The sequence below is a fragment of the Patagioenas fasciata genome, chromosome 5 (assembly GCF_037038585.1).
Source record: "Patagioenas fasciata isolate bPatFas1 chromosome 5, bPatFas1.hap1, whole genome shotgun sequence".
NCBI classification, from domain to species: domain Eukaryota; kingdom Metazoa; phylum Chordata; class Aves; order Columbiformes; family Columbidae; genus Patagioenas; species Patagioenas fasciata.
The window spans coordinates 43,956,229-43,975,802 of NC_092524.1; the positions used below are offsets into that span (position 1 = coordinate 43,956,229).

At 39.2% G+C, this 19,574-nt stretch overlaps 1 protein-coding gene across 11 annotated transcripts in view; it reads right to left on the reverse strand.

Annotated features, from left to right (window-relative positions):
• RALGAPA1 (Ral GTPase activating protein catalytic subunit alpha 1) overlaps positions 1 to 19,574 on the reverse strand; it is a 142,209-nt gene that overhangs the window by 108,991 nt on the left and 13,644 nt on the right. For all 11 annotated transcript variants that reach the window (XR_010651401.2, XM_065838424.2, XM_071809402.1 and 8 more), the window contains exons 4-12: positions 18,629 to 18,686; positions 18,027 to 18,070; positions 16,866 to 17,043; positions 15,040 to 15,155; positions 12,343 to 12,481; positions 6,878 to 7,086; positions 6,272 to 6,511; positions 3,903 to 4,091; positions 3,276 to 3,413 (exon numbers count right to left, since the gene is read on the reverse strand). Coding sequence is in view for 10 of the 11 variants with exons in the window: in XM_065838424.2 (XP_065694496.1) it covers positions 3,276 to 3,413; positions 3,903 to 4,091; positions 6,272 to 6,511; positions 6,878 to 7,086; positions 12,343 to 12,481; positions 15,040 to 15,155; positions 16,866 to 17,043; positions 18,027 to 18,070; positions 18,629 to 18,686 (1,311 nt within the window). In the remaining variant the exon portion in view is untranslated. The remainder of the gene's footprint in view (positions 1 to 3,275; positions 3,414 to 3,902; positions 4,092 to 6,271; positions 6,512 to 6,877; positions 7,087 to 12,342; positions 12,482 to 15,039; positions 15,156 to 16,865; positions 17,044 to 18,026; positions 18,071 to 18,628; positions 18,687 to 19,574) is intronic.

The window sequence follows — 19,574 nt, forward strand, 5'->3', positions numbered from 1 at the left end:
CGGATGTCCAGATTGCTTAACTGGTCCCTAACTCAGTCCTCATCAACCAAGGCAAACTCCTCCATTGCTCTGACTTCCTCTGGGGCCTCAGTGGTATGGGGCTCCTCAGGACAGCCTCCAGCAGCACAGACAGAGAAGGCATTCAGTAACTCTGCCTTCTCTGTATCTTCTGTCACCAGGGCACCCACCTCAATCATCAGTGGGCCTACACTGCCTCTAGTGTTAGTTTTATCTGCCATGTATTTGAAGAAGTTCTTTCAGTTGTCTCATCAAATCCCATGGACCTGTGCACCTTCAGGTTCTGTAGATGGTCTCCAACCTGATCTTCTCCTACAGTGGGCAGTTCTTCACCCTCCCAGTCCCTACCTTTGCCTTCTGCAACTTGGGTAGTGTGGCTAGAGCACCTGTCGGTGAAGACTGAGGCAAAAAAGTCCTTAAGTACTTCAGTCTTCTCCATATTTTGGGTAACTAGGTCTCCTGTTTCCTTCCAGAGAGGGCTCACATTTTCCTTAGTCTTCCTTTTATCACTGCCATACCTATAGAAGCTTTTCTTGTTGCCCTTGATGTCCCTGGCCAGATTTAATTCTATCAACGGCTTTAGCTATCTGATCTCTGGCTGCTCAGACAATTTCTCTGTATTCCTGCCAGACTATCTGTCCTTGCTTTCAGCCCCTGAAGACTTCCTGTTTGAGTTTGTCCAGGAGCTCCTTCTTCATCCATAGAGACCAACAGGTGTTTTTGTCTGACTTCCTCTTTCTTGGGATGCATCATTCTTGATCTTGGAGGAGGGGATCCTTGAATATTAACCAGCTTTCCTGGGCCACTCTTCCCTCAAGGGCTTTATCCCACGATACTCTACCAAGCAGATTCCTGAAGAGACCAGTTTGCTCTCCTGAAGTCCACGGTAATGAGCTTGCTGTGCACTCTCCTTGCTGTCCCAAGGACCTTGAACTCCACCACTTCACAGTCACTGCAACCCAGTCTGCCCTTGGGCTTCACATTCCCCACTCCTTGTTGGTAAGAAGCAGGTTCAGCATAGCACCTCTCCTCATTGGCTCCTCTATCACTTGGAGAAGGAAGTTATAATTAACACATTCCAGGAACCTCCTGGATTGCTTATGCCCTGCTATGTTTCCTCTCCAACAGATACTGAGGTGGTGGAAGTCCCCCTATGAGGACTAGGGCTTATGAATGTTAAGCTGTTACTATCTGTCTAAAAAGGGCCTCATCTGCTTGGTCTTCCTGGTTAGTGGCCTATAGCAGTCCCCCACTATAATGTCACCTGTCCCTGCCTTTCCTTTAATCCTGACTCATAAGCTCTCAGTCAGCTCCTCATCCATCCCCAGGCAGAGCTCCATGCTAGTCACTGACACAGAGGGTGAACCCCTCTCCTTGTCTTCCCTGCCCATCCTCCCTAACAAGCCTGTACCCTTCCACTCCAACACTGCAGTCACAGAAGCCATCCCACCATGTCTTCATGACGGCAATAAGATCAGAGCCCTGCAGGCACGCAAGTGTCTCTGTCTCCTCTTGTTTATTCCCCATGCTATGTGTGCGTTTGCATAGAGGTATTCCAGTTGGGCCCCCAATGAAGCCGATTTACTGGCTGGAGTGGCTGGAATTTCTTTGTGCTGCTCTTTGGGTGCTTTCCTGCTGACTCATGAACCTTCTCCAGGCCCTTGGTGTCAAACTGGTAGAAGGGGGATGGACTGAGTTCCCCGTCCTCCGGCAACTTTAGTTTAAAGCAGCATAGCTCTCCAGAGAGTGTGTCAGGTCACCAAATGGGCACCTTGTACCTCTCAGAAGAGAGTCCCCTACCACTATTGCCTGTCATCTTCTCTCAGATGCACTGGTTGTTATACAGGGAGCAGACTGGGCTGCCTTACACAGCTCCAGCACCTTTCCTCATGCAACCAAGTCTTGGCTCTTCAGCCTACAGAGCAGCGAAGCAGTTCTGCAAGGGCATCTCGAGCTTCAGGGAAAGTCTCCTCCTTCTGCTGGTCCTTGTTGTTGCAAGCTTTCATTCTTCTGCATTATTGGCCCCCCTCCCTTCTGTGCATGCTTGTGAGGGAGTTTTTAGCTGTTTGGTCATGGGCTGTGGGTCCACTGCCAACTGTGCTTGGAATCAGCTATCTAACTCCTTCTCAGGCCCCCTGATGTTACGGAGCCTCCTCGCTGCCTCCTGCAGCTCAGCCACCTGCTGCAGGAGGTCTTCCACTTTGGCACACCTTCTGCAGGCAGGTTTGCTTCCTGTCCCTGCACCAGGAGAAAGGTCCAGACACTGCTTGTGGTCTGAGGTCTGCATCGCAGCCTCTCCCTTCAGCAGCTCCATCTGCGCAGAGGCATTGGCCACTGCTGCAGTAGATGGTGCTGACCCCCCAGCCAGAGCTGCGGCCTTTGCTCTCAGACAAGTGATCACCATCCTGCTTGGAGGGGCAGGTAGGATGAGCGCCCTTGACCTCTGCAGATGGTCACAGAATGGTACTCGGTTGCTGGGTTATGTGCACTTAAAATCTCCCACTCAGGCAGTAGAATGTTCCTCCTTCAAAGAGGTGCCCTCCCTGTACCAACTGCCATGTCAGGCCCCATTTGCCCACTGTATTTGCAGCACTCCTCAACTTCGGCGAAGCATTTTGCTGAACATTTGAAATTACATAATTTCTACCCTGCCAAATTTCCTAGAAGGAGTTAAAAAGCTTCCGTTAGGGAACTTCTGCAACTCTCCAGTTCCTTAAGTATATCCCTGAAGTAGAGAGTTGTGGTGTCTGATCCAATTTTTCACACACTTCTGTACCTATCCAATCTGTAATTCAGATAAAGATGAGAAGGTACCCCTGTACCCCTAATTATTCACATTAGGAAAACTGCAGGTTTGGATTTTTTGTGTTTGGTGACTAATAGTTCAAAAGAAAAAAGCTTCTAAGCACTCTCATTACACACTTATTTATAATAATTTGAATATGTGACACTCTTTTTTCTGTGATATGATGCAGAGCAGAATGAATGACCTGATGCAAAATTAAAACATTTTTTTACTGTGTTATCCAGCGCTTGTGTATACATTGTCCTACTTAAGGTCAATAAAGATATAGTGAACCACTGCCATTATTCTAACACCATTATTCATCATACTTCTAAAATCTAAAATAATTTTTAAATTTCAGAGACGCTTGGAAGGAGCATAGGACTCCATTGGAGAAGTATCGCACTACATTCCACTCTTTATGCAGTGATAACAAGAGATATATTATTAGGATGAAAGTCATATATCCTACCTGCAATACTGACTGGACTCCGGCTCGTACATTTTGCTCTTCAGTATCAATGTCATATATTTTATGCAAAGTGTCTTCATAACAGCCATTTCTTCCCCAGTTTGAATTTCTGACATGACTGGAGTTCATCTCTTTTTCCTGAAAAATATTTTTTCTTAAAATCCCACAGATACGTAGAGAGGTACTTTTGTTTTATATTAAAGGAAAAAGGATATTATAGATACTAAATATAAAATAATGTTAGACAGATGTTTAAGATGCTTCTTAAAGACACAACTATATCTTAAGAAGTCTGCAGCAAATATTTTAAAGTATCTGGATGAAATAATTATTATTTTTCCTCATCCTTTAATTTGTACATCATTTTTACACAGCTGAAGATTGGCATCCACATCTTGAAAATAGTTCATAAAACTATATGAAATTTTAAATTGAATTAACCACATGACAAATCTAGAGGTAATGGATCAAATTGGCAGCCCATTCAGGCACTGTTTAATCACCACTGATTTTCCCCAACAGATGCTCTAACATCAAATTAAACCACATAAAATCTGTCAAGGAGTCCACCTGTCTGCCTGCTAGCATATAAAAAAGATGCATGAATATTAACCAGCAATATTTTACCTCTTCTCTGTCTTTTGCTTTCTCTGATGAATTGTGGTCACCATTTTCATCACAATCTACAGTTGTGCACTGCATTATTTCTTCAGGTTCTTTCATAAATAAAGGCTTGTCTTCTTGCTGAATCCACTCCTGATACACCTTTACCACTTTCCTCATGGCAGCTGCTTCACATATCGGTAACAGAAATGCCTGTGAGTAGAAAACAAACAAACAAACAAGAACACTTGAAATCATGTTGAGCTCTATAATGTTCAGGTTCTAAGGGATAAGCAGAAAAAAATAGAGCCGCTGTACGATCTTAACAAATAAATTACTCCTAAACTTACATGTTCAGACACTTTCTTCATCTGTAAACATGACAAAACTGTTTTCACAAGAAAACTTGTCAAGAAAGTACTTCAAAAACTTCACTGTCAAGGACAGAAATATGAGAACTCATACAGGTATATCTACTCAGGATCTAGCCTGCTGAAACTAAGACTCAAACACTCATCAAAAGTATGCAAAACGCATGCGCAGAAGTTTATATTACAACCTCTTTCATTCAGAGGATTTGGAAAAGCGAAGTTAAATCAGTTCTAAATGACTACAAAAAATTCAAGTGACACACAGTACTGGCAACCGTGCATCTTATCTTTAGCTAAAAGAGATTTTACAAAACAGTATCCTTAAAACAAACTACTCCCTGAAAATACATCAGAATTATTGTTTCAAAAACTCGTGCGTTTGAGCCAGTGTGATGGCTGATCAGTGCCCTCTGCAGGAGGTTTTCTGTATCTGCTGTGCTCGTGACAACTAGTCACAGATTAGAAACTTTTAACACTAGCCAGGTTTCAACTAACTATAAATACATTTATCAAAGACCATGACACCCTAATTGTATTATAAAAAAGAACAGATAAACTACACTAACACACAGTTCTATAGAGTCCATGGTGTGAATGTTGAAAACTCATTGCCCATGCCTTTCAGGAGTGCCCACTTGACACAAGACGTATGTTCTCTCTCTGGAAATAAGCATCTCATACCAGTATCCCACTGAAAAGAATTTTGCTGTGTATGACAGAATTCAGCTAAGAAGTCACACACTATCACTTATCAAGTCTAACAGTTTTCTGCAAGCCAATATACTTTTTTTGTACCCAGAGTCTAAAACGTATAAAACTTTTTCTCCACAGACAATCTTCCTATCATCCAGCACAACTGAAACCTCCTCCTGACTGGAATAACTTGGCCCTAATGCTTTAGAAACATTACAAACATCTAGCATATTAGAAAGTAACTTGCACTGACAACGTCTGGCTAAACAATTACTTAAATGAGACCTGGTAACCACACATGAAATCCAAATAATCTACATAACTCGCAAAGTGTCTTTCAAAAACAACAAAGAAAATCGCCTTTGCTCTCTCTTTCATTGGGCTGGGGGGGGATAACAGCTTCTAAATAGACCATCAATAATTTACACTCTATGTTCAATGTCTCAAACTTCGTAAACCCCTGAGCAGCAGCTGAATTCAGATAACTCAGTTATCTCCCTCGGTCCCAGATCTTCAACACATTGGATGTGGATAAGCTTCTGACATTTATTTGCCTCATTCAAAAATATTCATTTCATCCAGATATACCAAAGTAGTCTCCTGCTGTTTAAAGCAATTAGTATCATGTATTTCAATTGAAACTTCAGTATACTATTATTCAGAAAGATGTCTCCGTCTTTTGATCTATAGCATGAGGCATATAGAAAGCCGATATTGTTCTGTTCTCCCACATTAAACTCAAAGTTACGTATTTTCATATTATAAATAAAGACTCCATATTCTAGTACATGTTCTCAGTTTAAATTTCTTTAATAGCTTCCAGTTGAGAAACACTATTTTGAATATGTTTAGCTAACATATCTGGTTGCAGTAAAGTCAGAAGCAGAAGTTGTTACCTTCTATAGCCATCATTCCTCCTCTTTCGATGAACGCTATCAAGGTAAGGACATTTGACTGCTCCTAAAACAGCTCTTTAACAGCTGCAGACTCCCACAGGAGGCTTATTTTAATATGTTTGGTTGTGAACTCTAATAGGTACTAGGTTTATGTATGAAAAGATCAAACATTCCTGTCTATGGGGAACTGTAAAATCCAAGTAAAATGCTGTTGAACTAGTTATTAAAGAAATAAAACTAGAAAAATCAGGAACTGGGGATATTCTACACAGAAAACGTTTTAGAATTTTAACTTTTCAATTCTTAAGCCTTACGGGGAGGGTGACAGAAAAAAACTGTGCATTTTTATAATGTGCTTAACAAATGCTCTTGGAAGAAAACCAATATACAATATAATAATCAAGATTCTTGCATTCTAAAGAAGGTTCTTTACCTGTCGAAAAATCTCAGTTAGAAAATTAACATTGTTTCTTTTTGAAGAAAAGACTTTCCGGACAATTTCAATATCTGTTAAATGTTCTTCATCAATACTGCAGAGGCTGGAAGAACTTGGTTCTCTCTCTGTTAGAGTACTTGTGTTAGAATGAGATTGTTCCGGCTCTGCATTTCTGTCCTGCTTATCAGAACTGTCATTTTTGCTGTCCTCCCTTGAAGCCATGCTAGCAGCTGCTCTCTGAAAAAAAAATTAAAGAATATTCCATAGCTCATTTCTAGTATGACAAGTGAACAGTACAATTCAACTCATACAACAGTATAATTTAGAACAGTACAAAAAACTCAGAAAATTAAAACCAAAAAACCTAGGATTCACTGCACTTCTTACGTCTATTTGGTAAAAAACAAAATAGCAGAATTTGGAAAAAAAAAAAAAAGAGAGAAGCATAGCAAGTCCTTCTAAAGTGAATTCATAACCAGAAAAAATGTTTAGAAATTCCTTTTTTTAATTCTCCATTATAATTATTGTAAGAGCACACATTGCTGACATAATTAAAACAAGGTCATGAAAACAAACACTTTTTTGTAGATTTGTAGGTTTTACCTGAATATTCTTTGGCACATTTTCACCTTCCATCCCAGGAATATGAGGTCCTGTATGAGGTTTTGGCTCAAGCCAGAAAGACACCAACCATCGAATTACAATAACACGAGCCTTAATAAAAGGTTCCTTTGTGCAATATATTGCCTCATTGGTTTCAGCATCTTTCTTAACCATTACGTAGTGTGGCTTTGGTCTCATTTGTGGTATATCTGTAAAGAACACAACATCTTAAAAACACATGCAGAGAGAAAGCTCTACAGAAGAAAGAAATCCTAAACCCGTAACTAATACACATGAACTTTCAGTGGTACCGGTTTTTCATATTCGCTGTTGCACAACTCATCCCAAGATGTGCCAAAATGGATGTGATAGAGAAGATTTCAAGGCAAGACTCTAAAACATCAAAAGGCTGCAGTCTCCTCCTAGAGGAAGACCCTATTGCTAATCCAACAGGCAGCAACTTTTTTCTGCTATGCAAAACCTTTCATTTTGTACCTGAAAGTGATTTCTGTAGCCTTCCATCCTTGCTTGCTTTTCTAAACAAGTAAACACATTTCTTTTCCTTGTTTTCAGCTTTTTTTAAGCAATGTAGTATACTCAGTATTTAAATACAAACTTTGGCAAACTCACTACTTCACACTTTAATTGAAAACTACAAAGGAGTTCTAAGTAGCAAAATAACTGTTAACTAGACCAGAACATGGCCTATACAAGAAAACTGTTTTCCTATAGAATTAAGATATTGTCAAGTTTCTTAATTTTTAAGAAGTGTTTATAATTGTTTAAGTTACGAAGCAACAATTTACATAACTCATACCATTTTACAGCATTTTAGGACTACCAAATCTACTAGGAAATGCAAATGCAGTTCAGACGCAAGGGATCACCACATTTCCTAATGCATCCTCAAAGAGATCTCTGTGCCGGTCTGCAGTAATCCACAATAAAGCAATATAACTAGCAATAAGGGTCATCAGCTCTTTACCGGTACAGTTCTCAACATCTAATCATAGTCACCATGGGAAAGCTTTAATTCCAAACTGTATTCTAACAGCATCTGCAATAAACACTGTCTATTCTGGCCCTGCAATAGGTGAAAGATGAATAGAACTGAAAAAAATCCTGCTCCAAAGCTCTGCGAGTTCCACAGCTTCATCTAATGCCACATCTCCACATGCTAATTTTACTGGACTTTGCTGCCAGAGCAAAGGCACATACACCTGCCTATAACTTTGCTGAAGATGACTTTGTGGCAACAGGTTCTGTGACTGCTTGTAGGGAATGTAATGAATGATGCCCAGCAGCATGCCAGCGGGTAGCATTGTGGTTATTCAGGGTTTGTAACCTACAATTCCGTTTCCTCCATCCCATGTTCTACATGATGGTTCAGAACTGTTCAGTTTTTCCGGTTCTCTACTATGCTAGTGACAAAGATGCCGACAGTGTCATGTGTATTCCTGAATCTGCTTTCGAAAAAATGTGACAGTTTTTAATAATTCAATGTGGACAGAACTGACACATGCAGTAAAAGTGTTACAAAGATTGAGGTACAGGAAGCACACGGATGAAGAGTTTTTAAATTGTGCATAACGCACATTTCTGCAAGGACAAATAACACAGCTGGAGTTGAACTAGGCTGTTGATATCAGTGAACTCAACACTGCAAAGTGTCATTTCTGGGTTTCACAATGCAAGACAAGGTGCAGAACAGCTCTGCAATACCAATCATCAACTTGAAACAGCTACAAAACTACCAGGTGTGAATGACATTTCTCCAGGAACAGTGTCCCAAATCTATTCCTAGTTCTAGAAGGGGAAGTACGAAATCTGTTCCGAAGTAGATGAAAATTTGTCTGAGGCCTAATTATGACACGTGCTGTCAAGAACACACCCTGCTGCTGGTGGTTTGGTATCATGATTTTCTTCAGGTGACAACACACACGCACGCACACACACACACAACAACAAAAAACAAACCAAACCAAAAACCAGCAAAGCCCACAAAGAAAACAACCAACCAACCCAGACACACCACACAAAAAGGAGGAGGCATGGAAAATGATGGTTCTATACAAATACGGAGAGTGATAGATCTGACAGAGTTGGTACTTTAGCACTGCCTCAACTCTTCTATAGCTTGCAGTACATGAGTAAGAGGTACATTCCATGGTTTTACAGGCCAGAAGGAAGTTTAAAGATACTAATAGTGGGAGTCAAAGAAGATGCAAAGTAGTCATGCTGAAGAGCGTAAAGTTGTTCCCCAACTATATCATCCTAATGCAAGGTCAAGAGTTGCTTTAAGGGATCCAGCATAACTTTTGCCAGGTTACGGTATCATAATCCAGGAGGAATAAATCTGGACAGCAGCAGCGAAGAAGTAATTACCTACTATCTAGGCAATTAACTTATGACAGCCATGTAAACTTCTGGGCATTTGAAGTGAATACAGCCTACCCGCCATCCCACTGTAAAGCTTTCCTTGTTAACGTTACAAATACACAACACCCCCCACCAGCACCAAGGATATCCAAGCTGACATATCTCAGTGTCACTTCAAAAGCCACATATAAAAGTAGTGATAAACTTATCATGATGCTGCTAAACTGAAGAGTGTTTCCAGAATAGCCTTTAAAGTTACATCCACTGTTTTTAATAGAAGCATTCTTTTTAGAGGAAAAAACTACATGACTCTTCCATACTATCCATCTAAGTAATAAATGCACAGAGTACTTTTTAAAAGCTTACAAAGAGTTTATTTGCTACAAAAAAAATAAGTACATTGTTTTCATTCCGTGGAAAGCAGCAGGTTAGTAAGAAAATTAAAAATTAATATATCTTAAATCAAGGCGTGTTTAACACCACAATCAGTGGGAAAAAAAAGAAGCAAATGCCTGGTAATCCAGTGTTTAAAAATGCAAAAATCAGTTCTCTCTGGTATCTACTAGTGCTCAGCAGGGCATGAAGGCTGCAATACCGGCAGTATTTTGAAAAGGACAAGGCATGCAGTAGACATGCAGTAAACACGTCTTCACAGCACACTGTCTCCTGTAGTTTCAAGATATCCTCTTAGAACATCCTCTCTATTCCCTCTCAATTGTATTATGTGCTGCAGCTGCTTCTCAAATGCATCCTCCTTCAGTCGATTCTTGTATTTTCACATTTCTGTCCATCTTGGAAGTAGGTGTCTAGGCTCCAGATGAGGACACTGATGTAAAATCAAACCAAAACAGAAACTTATTAGATTGACCCAAATAGCACAAGAGGAAATACTCTCTTCCCCCAACTATCCATTTTTCCTTTCTATTTTGTTTTGGGCTTTCCCCACCCCTTGCCCTTCTCCCTCTGGAAACTTGATGTGAGCTGGTGCCAAAAAGGGTAGGAAGCTGTAGGTGGTGGAAAACATACAAAGGGTAGAAACTGTAAAGGCCAGCAAAACCACAGTTATAACAGTGGACACTTGTAGCTTTGACCACGCTTATTTTATTGTTTCCCTGCATATGAAGGGGCACATCTAAAGGGCTTGGAAATGGCAGAGAAAGGCACATTAGCATGAAAGAAGAAACAATGCCCCTGGAATCCTATTGTCACATCTGTAGTTCTTACTAAACAATTTCTAAAGACTACCTTACAGAATCTAAACAGTTGTTAAAAGGCATTCAAAACAAAACCAAACCAATTTCATGGTCTTTTCTAAGCCTGTAATACACAAGCTAGAATTTGGAGGAGGCACAATACCAAATACTTGAAGCTGGAATGCTTGTGCTTGCTATTGTAACCAATATATTTATCTGAAAGATCTGCCTTAACAGAAAGAAAAAAAGGAAAAAAAAAATCTCAATCCAATATACTATCTCCAGTAAAGCCCTGTATCAATGCTTGCTTACTAAAACCACTGTTTTGATGTGTACTTCATGACTTCTCCTAAACTAAACATTACACCAGTAACCCAAGAATTCTTTTTAGTAGCCGGCTCAGTGCCCAAGTTTCTGTCTAAATGCTGTCAACTTCGTTCAGAACAGGCATAGGATTATTTTCAAACAAGAGGGGAAGATGCATGCCAGAGAAGAATGTCTTAAAAGAGAAAAGACTATTCTACTTACCAGAGTTTCTGTTGCATTCATTACTGTATTCTTCCCAAAATCCCTTTCATTGTTGCTGACTTTGCACACTTTCAGGCACTGACAGTTTTGGAGATCTGTGCCCATTTCTTCTTGTTGTTCCCCATTGTCCTCTTCTTTACTAAAGCCTTGGAAGTTTCTTGATTATGGTTCACAGAAAAAGAGAGGACTACATAAATACTTCCACGGAAGACTCAAGATCTTCATGGAAAGAGAAAATATCGCTTCCACCTTTATTGTTCGAGGACGTCAAGCAGCAGTAGGTTTGCCTTCTCAGCATTGCTTACAATCCTCTTGTAGCTCTTCTATCACAGAACCTCCTCAGTATCTTCACATAACTCTTATTCTACAGTTGTTTACAGCTGGATTTACACTATTTCTTCTCCCCTAGACAAGAAGATCAACTGTCTGTCTTCCTCAGGAGAACAGTTTTGAAACATCCATCTCTGAAGAAAGCCACAATCCAAATACATGTACACACACTGACAACAACTAAGACCTTCTCCACAAACCTCCCTGACAGCTTGATTTTACAATATGAAATGGTGTCTGGAGATCACTACTAATCCTTATGAGATGCCACATCAACAGGTAAGAGGATCAGTGAGGCATCCATACTATTCAAGTAATGAAATGGCAACTTAAAGCCTGTGTACATGGTATTGCTTTGCAAACAAGAGTCTTCAACTCTGTTAGCTTACAAACAACATGTGCGTGGGTGCATGCAAACCTGAACTAGCAAAAAAATCAGATATATGCAGACAACATTCTAGTTTAGAATGGGCTAAAAACCTCTGAGCAAAACTCTGGTTAGGTCTGCTTAGCAGACACCCAAAATTCTGTACCATCAGCTTTAAAGATTGTGTTAAACCTTATCTCCCTCTCCCTACTGCAAGCTCTTGATAAAATACAGTTTACACAAAAACATAACTAACTTTGTCCTGTATGAACTACAAGCAAGCACCATATGATCCAAACACTATGATCCTGTACAGATAAAGCCAGCATCTCCAAATATCGGCACACTAACACCTTTTGTCTCAGCAGCAGTAGTTTCTCTTCAGAGCACAACTTAAATCAACAACAGAGGTCACATTAAAGAACTGCTTTGTAAGAACATTTAATTTACCTGATTCAGGTGAATATAGCAAGATTGACTCTAATGAAGGGGTCAGTTACCTCCACAGAGAAGTGAAAACCATGAACAGGAGCCATAACATGTTCTTTCATAAGAAATACTTTTGGAGAATGTTCTTTATGGGCAACATGACTCTAGCAAAAAAACTGCTTTGCTGTAGTCTCTATTAGAGACAATGTAATGATTCTATCAGCTGCGTTAACACTTACCAAGTATAGGGTTATACAAACTGGTCTCCTTACAGATGTTTGGGAAAATAGAAGGTAAGTAGTATTTCTTAAAATTTGAGAATAAAAATGAAAATCCCTTTTCCTGGTTTTCCTTGTTCTTCCATTCTAAACTCTTAACCTTAAAAAAAAAAAAAAAGTTGGATAAAGTAAACATCTATAAGTAGAATAAAAACATGACTGATGAAATGTCTTCTTTATAAGTTATTTCTTTGGAACAAAATCATATGCATTTTAATTAAGACTTTTAGAAAGATGGAACAGAAACTACCTAGGAAATGTCAATGGAACAAATACTTTCTCTTCCAAAACACTGCTTCAAAATGAACGTGAAACACATCAAATACAGAAACTGGTGAGAAATACATCTGCTTTTGTGTTCACCTTGCCAAGCCAGGGTGTAAACCCAAACTGACTGATTTTAATTTATATTTCAAAAGGTTTTATAAGAAAAGGGCAATTACCCATCGTACTCCGAACATTTGTTTGACAATTTCTTTTAACATACTTCAACTAACAAGTGTCCATATAGTCGTTATAATAGGTACTTGGATTCATTTGTGTGGCTGGTAGTATGAAGCAAACAGATCTGTCAACCACAAGCAGCAGAAGATACAACTTGAAAGTTGAATTAACAAATCTACTGTCATGGATCATGAATGCTAAGCCTTTCTCTTAAAGAAATATTTTCCTACTGAAAAGCATGATAAATTCTCCCTAATAATAAATCCAACATGCAGTTTCCATCTTTGTTCTGGAGAATCTACCTGCCTGGAGGGCTGGGTTATCAATCAAGTCTACCATATATAAAATAAGAAACGTTGCTTTTTCCTTTTTTTCCCCACCCTTTTTCCACTTCCCTATTTTTTTTTCTTCCCTCCTCCCACCTCCTTTACTCCTTACTCAAAGTCCACAGTTCTATTATGATCTATTTTCAGGGCAATGAGCCTTTAGAATGGAGTATACATACATACATACATATATATACACATGTATACGTATACATATATATATACACCCCCCTGATATTAGTCACCCATTCTACTGAATGACATGCAGAAATTAGTGACACAAAGTCCTTTAGCAGAATTTAATGTCAAATAACTAACTATTCAGCTTGGAATTATTAGTGCCTCTAAAGAGGCTTCAGCAGAAGACTGTAACACTCACATAGTGAACAAGTTCTACAACACCTGTCTCAATGACTTATCTAAATTTTAAAATAATATTACCAATTTATTACAGAGAGGGCAGTTGTCTTCAAGAATGTAAGGGATATTCTTATTCAAACTGAACAGTCGTCCTTAAACTCACCCTACAAAGTATGATGACCTCTATTTAAACTGGGAGATGCTGGAAGCAACAAAATGAAGTTGCAAATTATTCCAGCCCTGCAAGCTCACAAAGACAGACAGATAAAGGGAAACCAGGAAATGTTTCAGTTTAACACTGGCTATATTTGCGCACTGTCCACCTCCTTGAGCACAACCTGCAAAAGTGTGAAGAAGAACTTATGGACAGATACCCGACTGGGTTCTGCTGGACAAGTCTGACCAGAAGGCAGCACTCTGGAACACCTACAGCATGTCACGCAGTCATTCAGTTTGCTGGGCATATGACATCAGGGCAGGCTCAGAAGCAGCATGTGTGAACTGGCCAGCAAATCATTACATAAAATATAACAGCTAGGCCACAGTTTTTGATAGGAGCTCTTGCCATGCCCCGTTCTAGGCATTTCAAGTATGGGCTGAGACCATGTAAGCGTCAAAGTACAAAAAGGAGGCCGTAGTGTGTGCCTGAGTTGCACACCATAGACTAGATATTCATTCAAGTCTTCACTTCCTGTGCACAGTTCAGCTCCACAATCTGTTGATCAGAAAACAAACAAAAACACCAAAAAAACCCCACCAAACCAAAACAAAAACAACATTACCACACACCAGCTTTTGCTAGAAAGCCATAATCTCGGCGTCACACACTCACGCTCTAAACACCAAGGGCTTTTCAGTAGCTCACAGTGTTTCCATTAAAGAACTGAGAGGCTGTATGGTTAATCTACTGAAAGAGCAGAAATTCCAGAAAGGTAGCTGGAGGAAAAATATAACCTTAAGCACAGACACTAGCAGCCCCAGTCTTACAAACTATTGAGTCTGACATCTTATTTCTGTTGGTTTTGTCAGCTAGCCCAAGTACAAACCTTGGAAAAAAGCCAGCAAAAGACTAGGACTCATTAAAAGCAATCAATGCTTTCAGTTAGAAGTTTCCCCTTAGTTTGAAAAGCAAAGCCCCTGACCACAAAGACCACATGGTAAGAGCAAGCCCAGTTGATCCCTCCACTGGTTGAAGGCAACAGGGTGGGGAAAGGGACATGAAAATCATAAGGAAGCTGGAATCAGCATTGCTGGCAGTGACTGACAAGTCTCTCTTTTTTTCCCATCTGTGTTGCAATTTGATATGATACTCTGTGGTAAAAGACTTATGAATCTTCACACTGAAGACAAGTGAAGATTTTCTAGGAGAATTTGATTTTCATGAAGGACACTTTAGCAAGAGGCAAGGGGAAGGAATGTTTAAAACATTTTAATATACATTTGCAGTGCTACTGGTAAATGTCTTCTGTAATGGACAAACAGATGTTAGTTGCTTGGTACTTGTTTGCTTGAAAACTATAGAACATACCTGAATTACTATGTATTTCAAAAGTGCTTCTAAGAAATAGCTTGTTAAATCTTCTTGTCCTTTATCTCCTGATTGTGGAGGAACAAGTGGAGTGATTTCCTCTATAGTCACTTGTGCTATTTAAGAAAAAAAGAAAAAAAGACGTACAACTAACACTTAGACCATTTCTTCTAATGCATAAATATCTACCAAGCTAAGAAAGTAGAAATGTAATGAAGTAAGCAGAGACAGTTATGGGCAGAACAATCCATCCACAGAATGAAAATTAGGAAATTTTAGCTAATAAACCACCATAGAACTAATTTCTTACATACATAAAAACACAGCATATAATAACTAATTTCTCCCTATGTACCTTGGGAATCTACCTGCCAAGATGCAATTTTTCAAAAAGGCGTAATCAATTTCTTTTGGAATTTATGCAAGCAACAGTGTAAAACTTGAGTTGCACAAATGCCAAATCTTTATTTACATCTCTCACACTTTTCTTCATGTAGCAGTTGAAAAGTTACATTTGTGTTAAGTTTTACTAGCTCTATCCTTCCTTTGCCTCTACAATGAAGCTACTTCAGTTTATTTTTCTCTTTTTCTAGTTAGATGTTTGCATTTAACTTACTGTATTCATCATTTCTGTGCTGTCTACATCCCCTTTAGATTTGTCCCTCTTTTCCTGATGTAGAGATATAATACAAGGTAACTCCAAAACAGGGCTTAAAGTATCAAACTTATCAGCAGAGCTATCCTGCCACAGAATTCGTCGAGGAGACACTGCTTGCTTCTACAAGCAATGTTTGTGTCAGCTCTAAAACACTGGGTGAAGGTAGAAAAAAGGCAACAGCACTGTTCAGATGGAAAAGTGGTTAGCTGCTTACTGACATTCATGTGAATGCACAGCTTGCATTTATGACCCCATCCAATTGAAATTTGCTAATAAATTAGTTTAAAATTCTACTAACAGGAATAGTTTGAGTTACAAGGCAAAAGGCTCCCCAAAGTAACCAGTATCTGATGCTGACTGGTAGAGTGAACAGTCAAACAAAAAACTGTCACAAGAATAATCTTAAGAGAAAAATCATCCTTACACTAATTAATAGAGTCAAGATAATGATCTCCACATTTAAAAAACAATATCTATGAAGTATAAAAATATTATCTCAGAATGCTTAATCCCTTCCACTGATGTTGACCTTTCTGACCCCAGGTTTTGCAATCTACAGGTCCAATTCTTTTGGAAGATTCTGAGCCACATTAATACCACATCTTTGATTGCTTGGTCATGCACAGACAGAGCAAGATGATCAACCATTTGACTTTACGCAATGCCTTAACAACTACTCATTCCCTTGACAGCCACACCAGAAACTGCTTTGTGTAGCTTGCTCCCTACAGCATGGCCAAAGCCAGTGCAAGTGTTAAACACAAGCAGAATCTACCTGTTTGCAGTAGATGCAGCACCTGCTCTGCCTGTAGTTCTTAAGAAGAATTACATAAAATCTGTCAGATTATTTTCACCCTCTATGTTAAGATACTATAGCCATACTATTAAAAAATAAACAAAAAAAACCAAACAAACCCAAACACCACAACAACAACAAGCAACAAAACAAACCAAACTCCCCAAAACAAATCAATCCAACCCAAAAAACAACAGAAAAAGACAAAGTTACTATTGGAAGATCACCTGATAAACTGCCAAGAAACATATTACCAGCTCCATAATCTCCCTGGATATATACGTATGTCAGTTCTTTGTTACTTCAACGTGCCTGTTCTGGGCTCAGAGGTGAATTATGTGGAGAATCGAGCAATATTACCAAATTACTTACTTTCTTGAACGTTAACTGGAGGGTTAATGAGATTATCTAGTGTTCGGGGGCCATACTCGGACTGTGGTGATGAAAATCCAGGAATCAAACAAGAAAACATCCATAATTGTTCTTTACTACAGTTATTTTGAAGAGCTTGAAGCCACAAAAGAAAGAGACGCACGCCCTCTCGTCGTATCTTAAAGAAAAAACAAAACCAAACTAAAAAAAAATGAGCAAGTTAACTTGTCCCAGAACATACAAAAGCATTTCCACTTTTCCTGGAGGAAGAAGGAGAAGGGGAGTGGTAGAAAAGATGAGAACAGACTGACAGCACGACCACCAGCAACCAGCAGAGTCAGGCTAGCACATCTGCTGCTCCTGCTGAAATGCAAGGACAACCCCAGCACTTTCCCTGCTGTTTGCCTCACAGAATCTTTGTCACAGGGTTTTCTTTGAAGGAGGAGGAAGAAAACCAACATACATCTTAGTCACCTGCCTGACTGCAGCACTGCAAGACATCCCATGAATTTTTTCAGAAAATACAAAGACCACAATAAAATTTCTAAATGTAGTCATGAATTATAACAGAGTGAGCTTTTTGCAGCAGAAAGATCTGTTCTACGCTTTTCCATTCCTTCTTCAAGAAAAGCCATGGAATCCTAAAGCAGTCCCCTCCTGGCTCTCACATGGGCAAATTTCAGCACCAGCAAAGCCTTCAGGTCATTTACAGAGGAGTGGCATGGGTGTTTGCTGCAGTAAAAAAACGACCTGTGGCTTTTGTCCCACGGTCAACTGTTGTCACACTACCCACTGACAGGTCTCTTTGGTGCAGATTATCTTCCACGTCCAAGACAGCCCCAAAACCACAGCCTGAGTCCCAAAACCAATTTCCTTGCCCCTAACAATGAATGGTAAAGGCTTACTTCTGCTTTAATGCAAAATCCTTCAAACCATTTGTACACATTATTAACTTGGCTACTCTATGTAAACCTATCACTATTGCAAGTAGCTCTACCCAGGTAAAGCTCATGACAGGAAGTCATTCTTTCATAACACACAAGTCATGAACCTTGTTCTCATTCCTGTGCTTTTACCATAAAAAAAAACACCACACCCTTATGTTCTTATTTGTATTTCTAAGTATTTTAGAAAAAAGTAGTATGCAACTCTTCCCAATACCTTTAATGAATTTCCAGTATGCAGAAGCTTCTTTAAAATCAACCCTAAAAAAAAGGGGAAAAAAAAAAAAGGTATATTTGTTTGTTTGTTTGTTTGTTCTTTTATTGAAGTAAGATGTCAGAGTTCTCGGTCAGACTTGATAACAACTTTTAAACAAGTCCTTGGCAATCTCCAATTTAATATTGGTGAACTTGATATCCTCAGGCAACTCTCTCAATGCCAGAAGGAAAAAAAAAGATCACCTTTCATAGCTTCCTCATAACCTACAACATCTTCCCCCAAGGACTTTTTCAGATGTGTACATTAAAAGTAAATGATTCTCAAGTCATTAATGTGCATTATATCAGCATTCCCCATTTACAAATACAGACCTCACTGCAATGTTGACATTTATTACTAAGAGAGAAGAAATTAGGAAAAAAAAAACCTAACTACAAAGAGTTTCAAGACCATAATCCCTGTTATGTCACTTAAAGGTTAAGGAAATGAGTAGCACAAACTACTAGTAGCTACTAATTAAAAAAAAAAAAAAAAAAAAAAAAAAACCAAAAAACAAAACAAACAAACAAAAAAACACTTAAAAAAAAAGAAAATCAGCTTACCGATACTATGAAATTGCCATCTCTGATGAATCCTTTCTGGAAGGAGCTGCAAAATTTTCTACAAAAAACAGAACCCAAGGATCTATGTTGCAGATACCACTCTCAAAGACCAAAGAGCACTTTCACAAAAGCCACAGATTAGAGGCTGAAGGGTTAACTTCATTATGGTCTTTTCAAAATAATCCCATTCCAAAAGCTAAGAAGCCCCAACACTCTGACAGACTGTCTGGCAAGTCCTGCACCGGAGACTTCAGATGTCCTTGCAGTTCATCCAGCGCCACTGCCTCTCTGCTGGAGGTTACTGCTTATAGCATATGGAGTCTAATAGGATGAGTATCTGTCTCAGTTGCTCTGGTTCACAACAGGTTGCATTAGGTTATTCCACCTTTCTAATGGCTTAAGCTAGGATCCTCAGCTGTCAACTTGCCTCTGTGGCACAAGCAAACGTTTGCTTCAGCCTTCTGAGCAGAGAGGTAGTGAGCTACAGCAAAACAATGCAGAAAAGACTTGGGGCAATAATGGTCTAACACCTCTACAGCCAGATTTGAGGATGGTAAGAAACAGAGCACACTTAGTGACAGAGACAGTTAATGTATTATGTAGCACTTCAACATCTATGCTAGAGGCCTTAGCAACTTGTAAGTAACTTGATTTCCCAAATGAATTTCTGGCCGTGGCCCTCCAGCAGCCTGTGCTACAGCTTCCAAGGTGACCTAATATACCTTTATGTAGGTACTAGTGAACAAATGAACTAGCTCTCATCAGACTCATTCTCCTTTTAACAGCTAACTCTACAGTTTTAAGCACCAATATATCTCACTAAAAAAAGTAAAATATTGAATGCTTATCACATGGTTGAATATAAAGTCATCGACTTTGAATTTCACAGATATTTAAAACCCACAATCCTTGTTCTACAATTAGAACACTCCATCAAAAAGGAAAG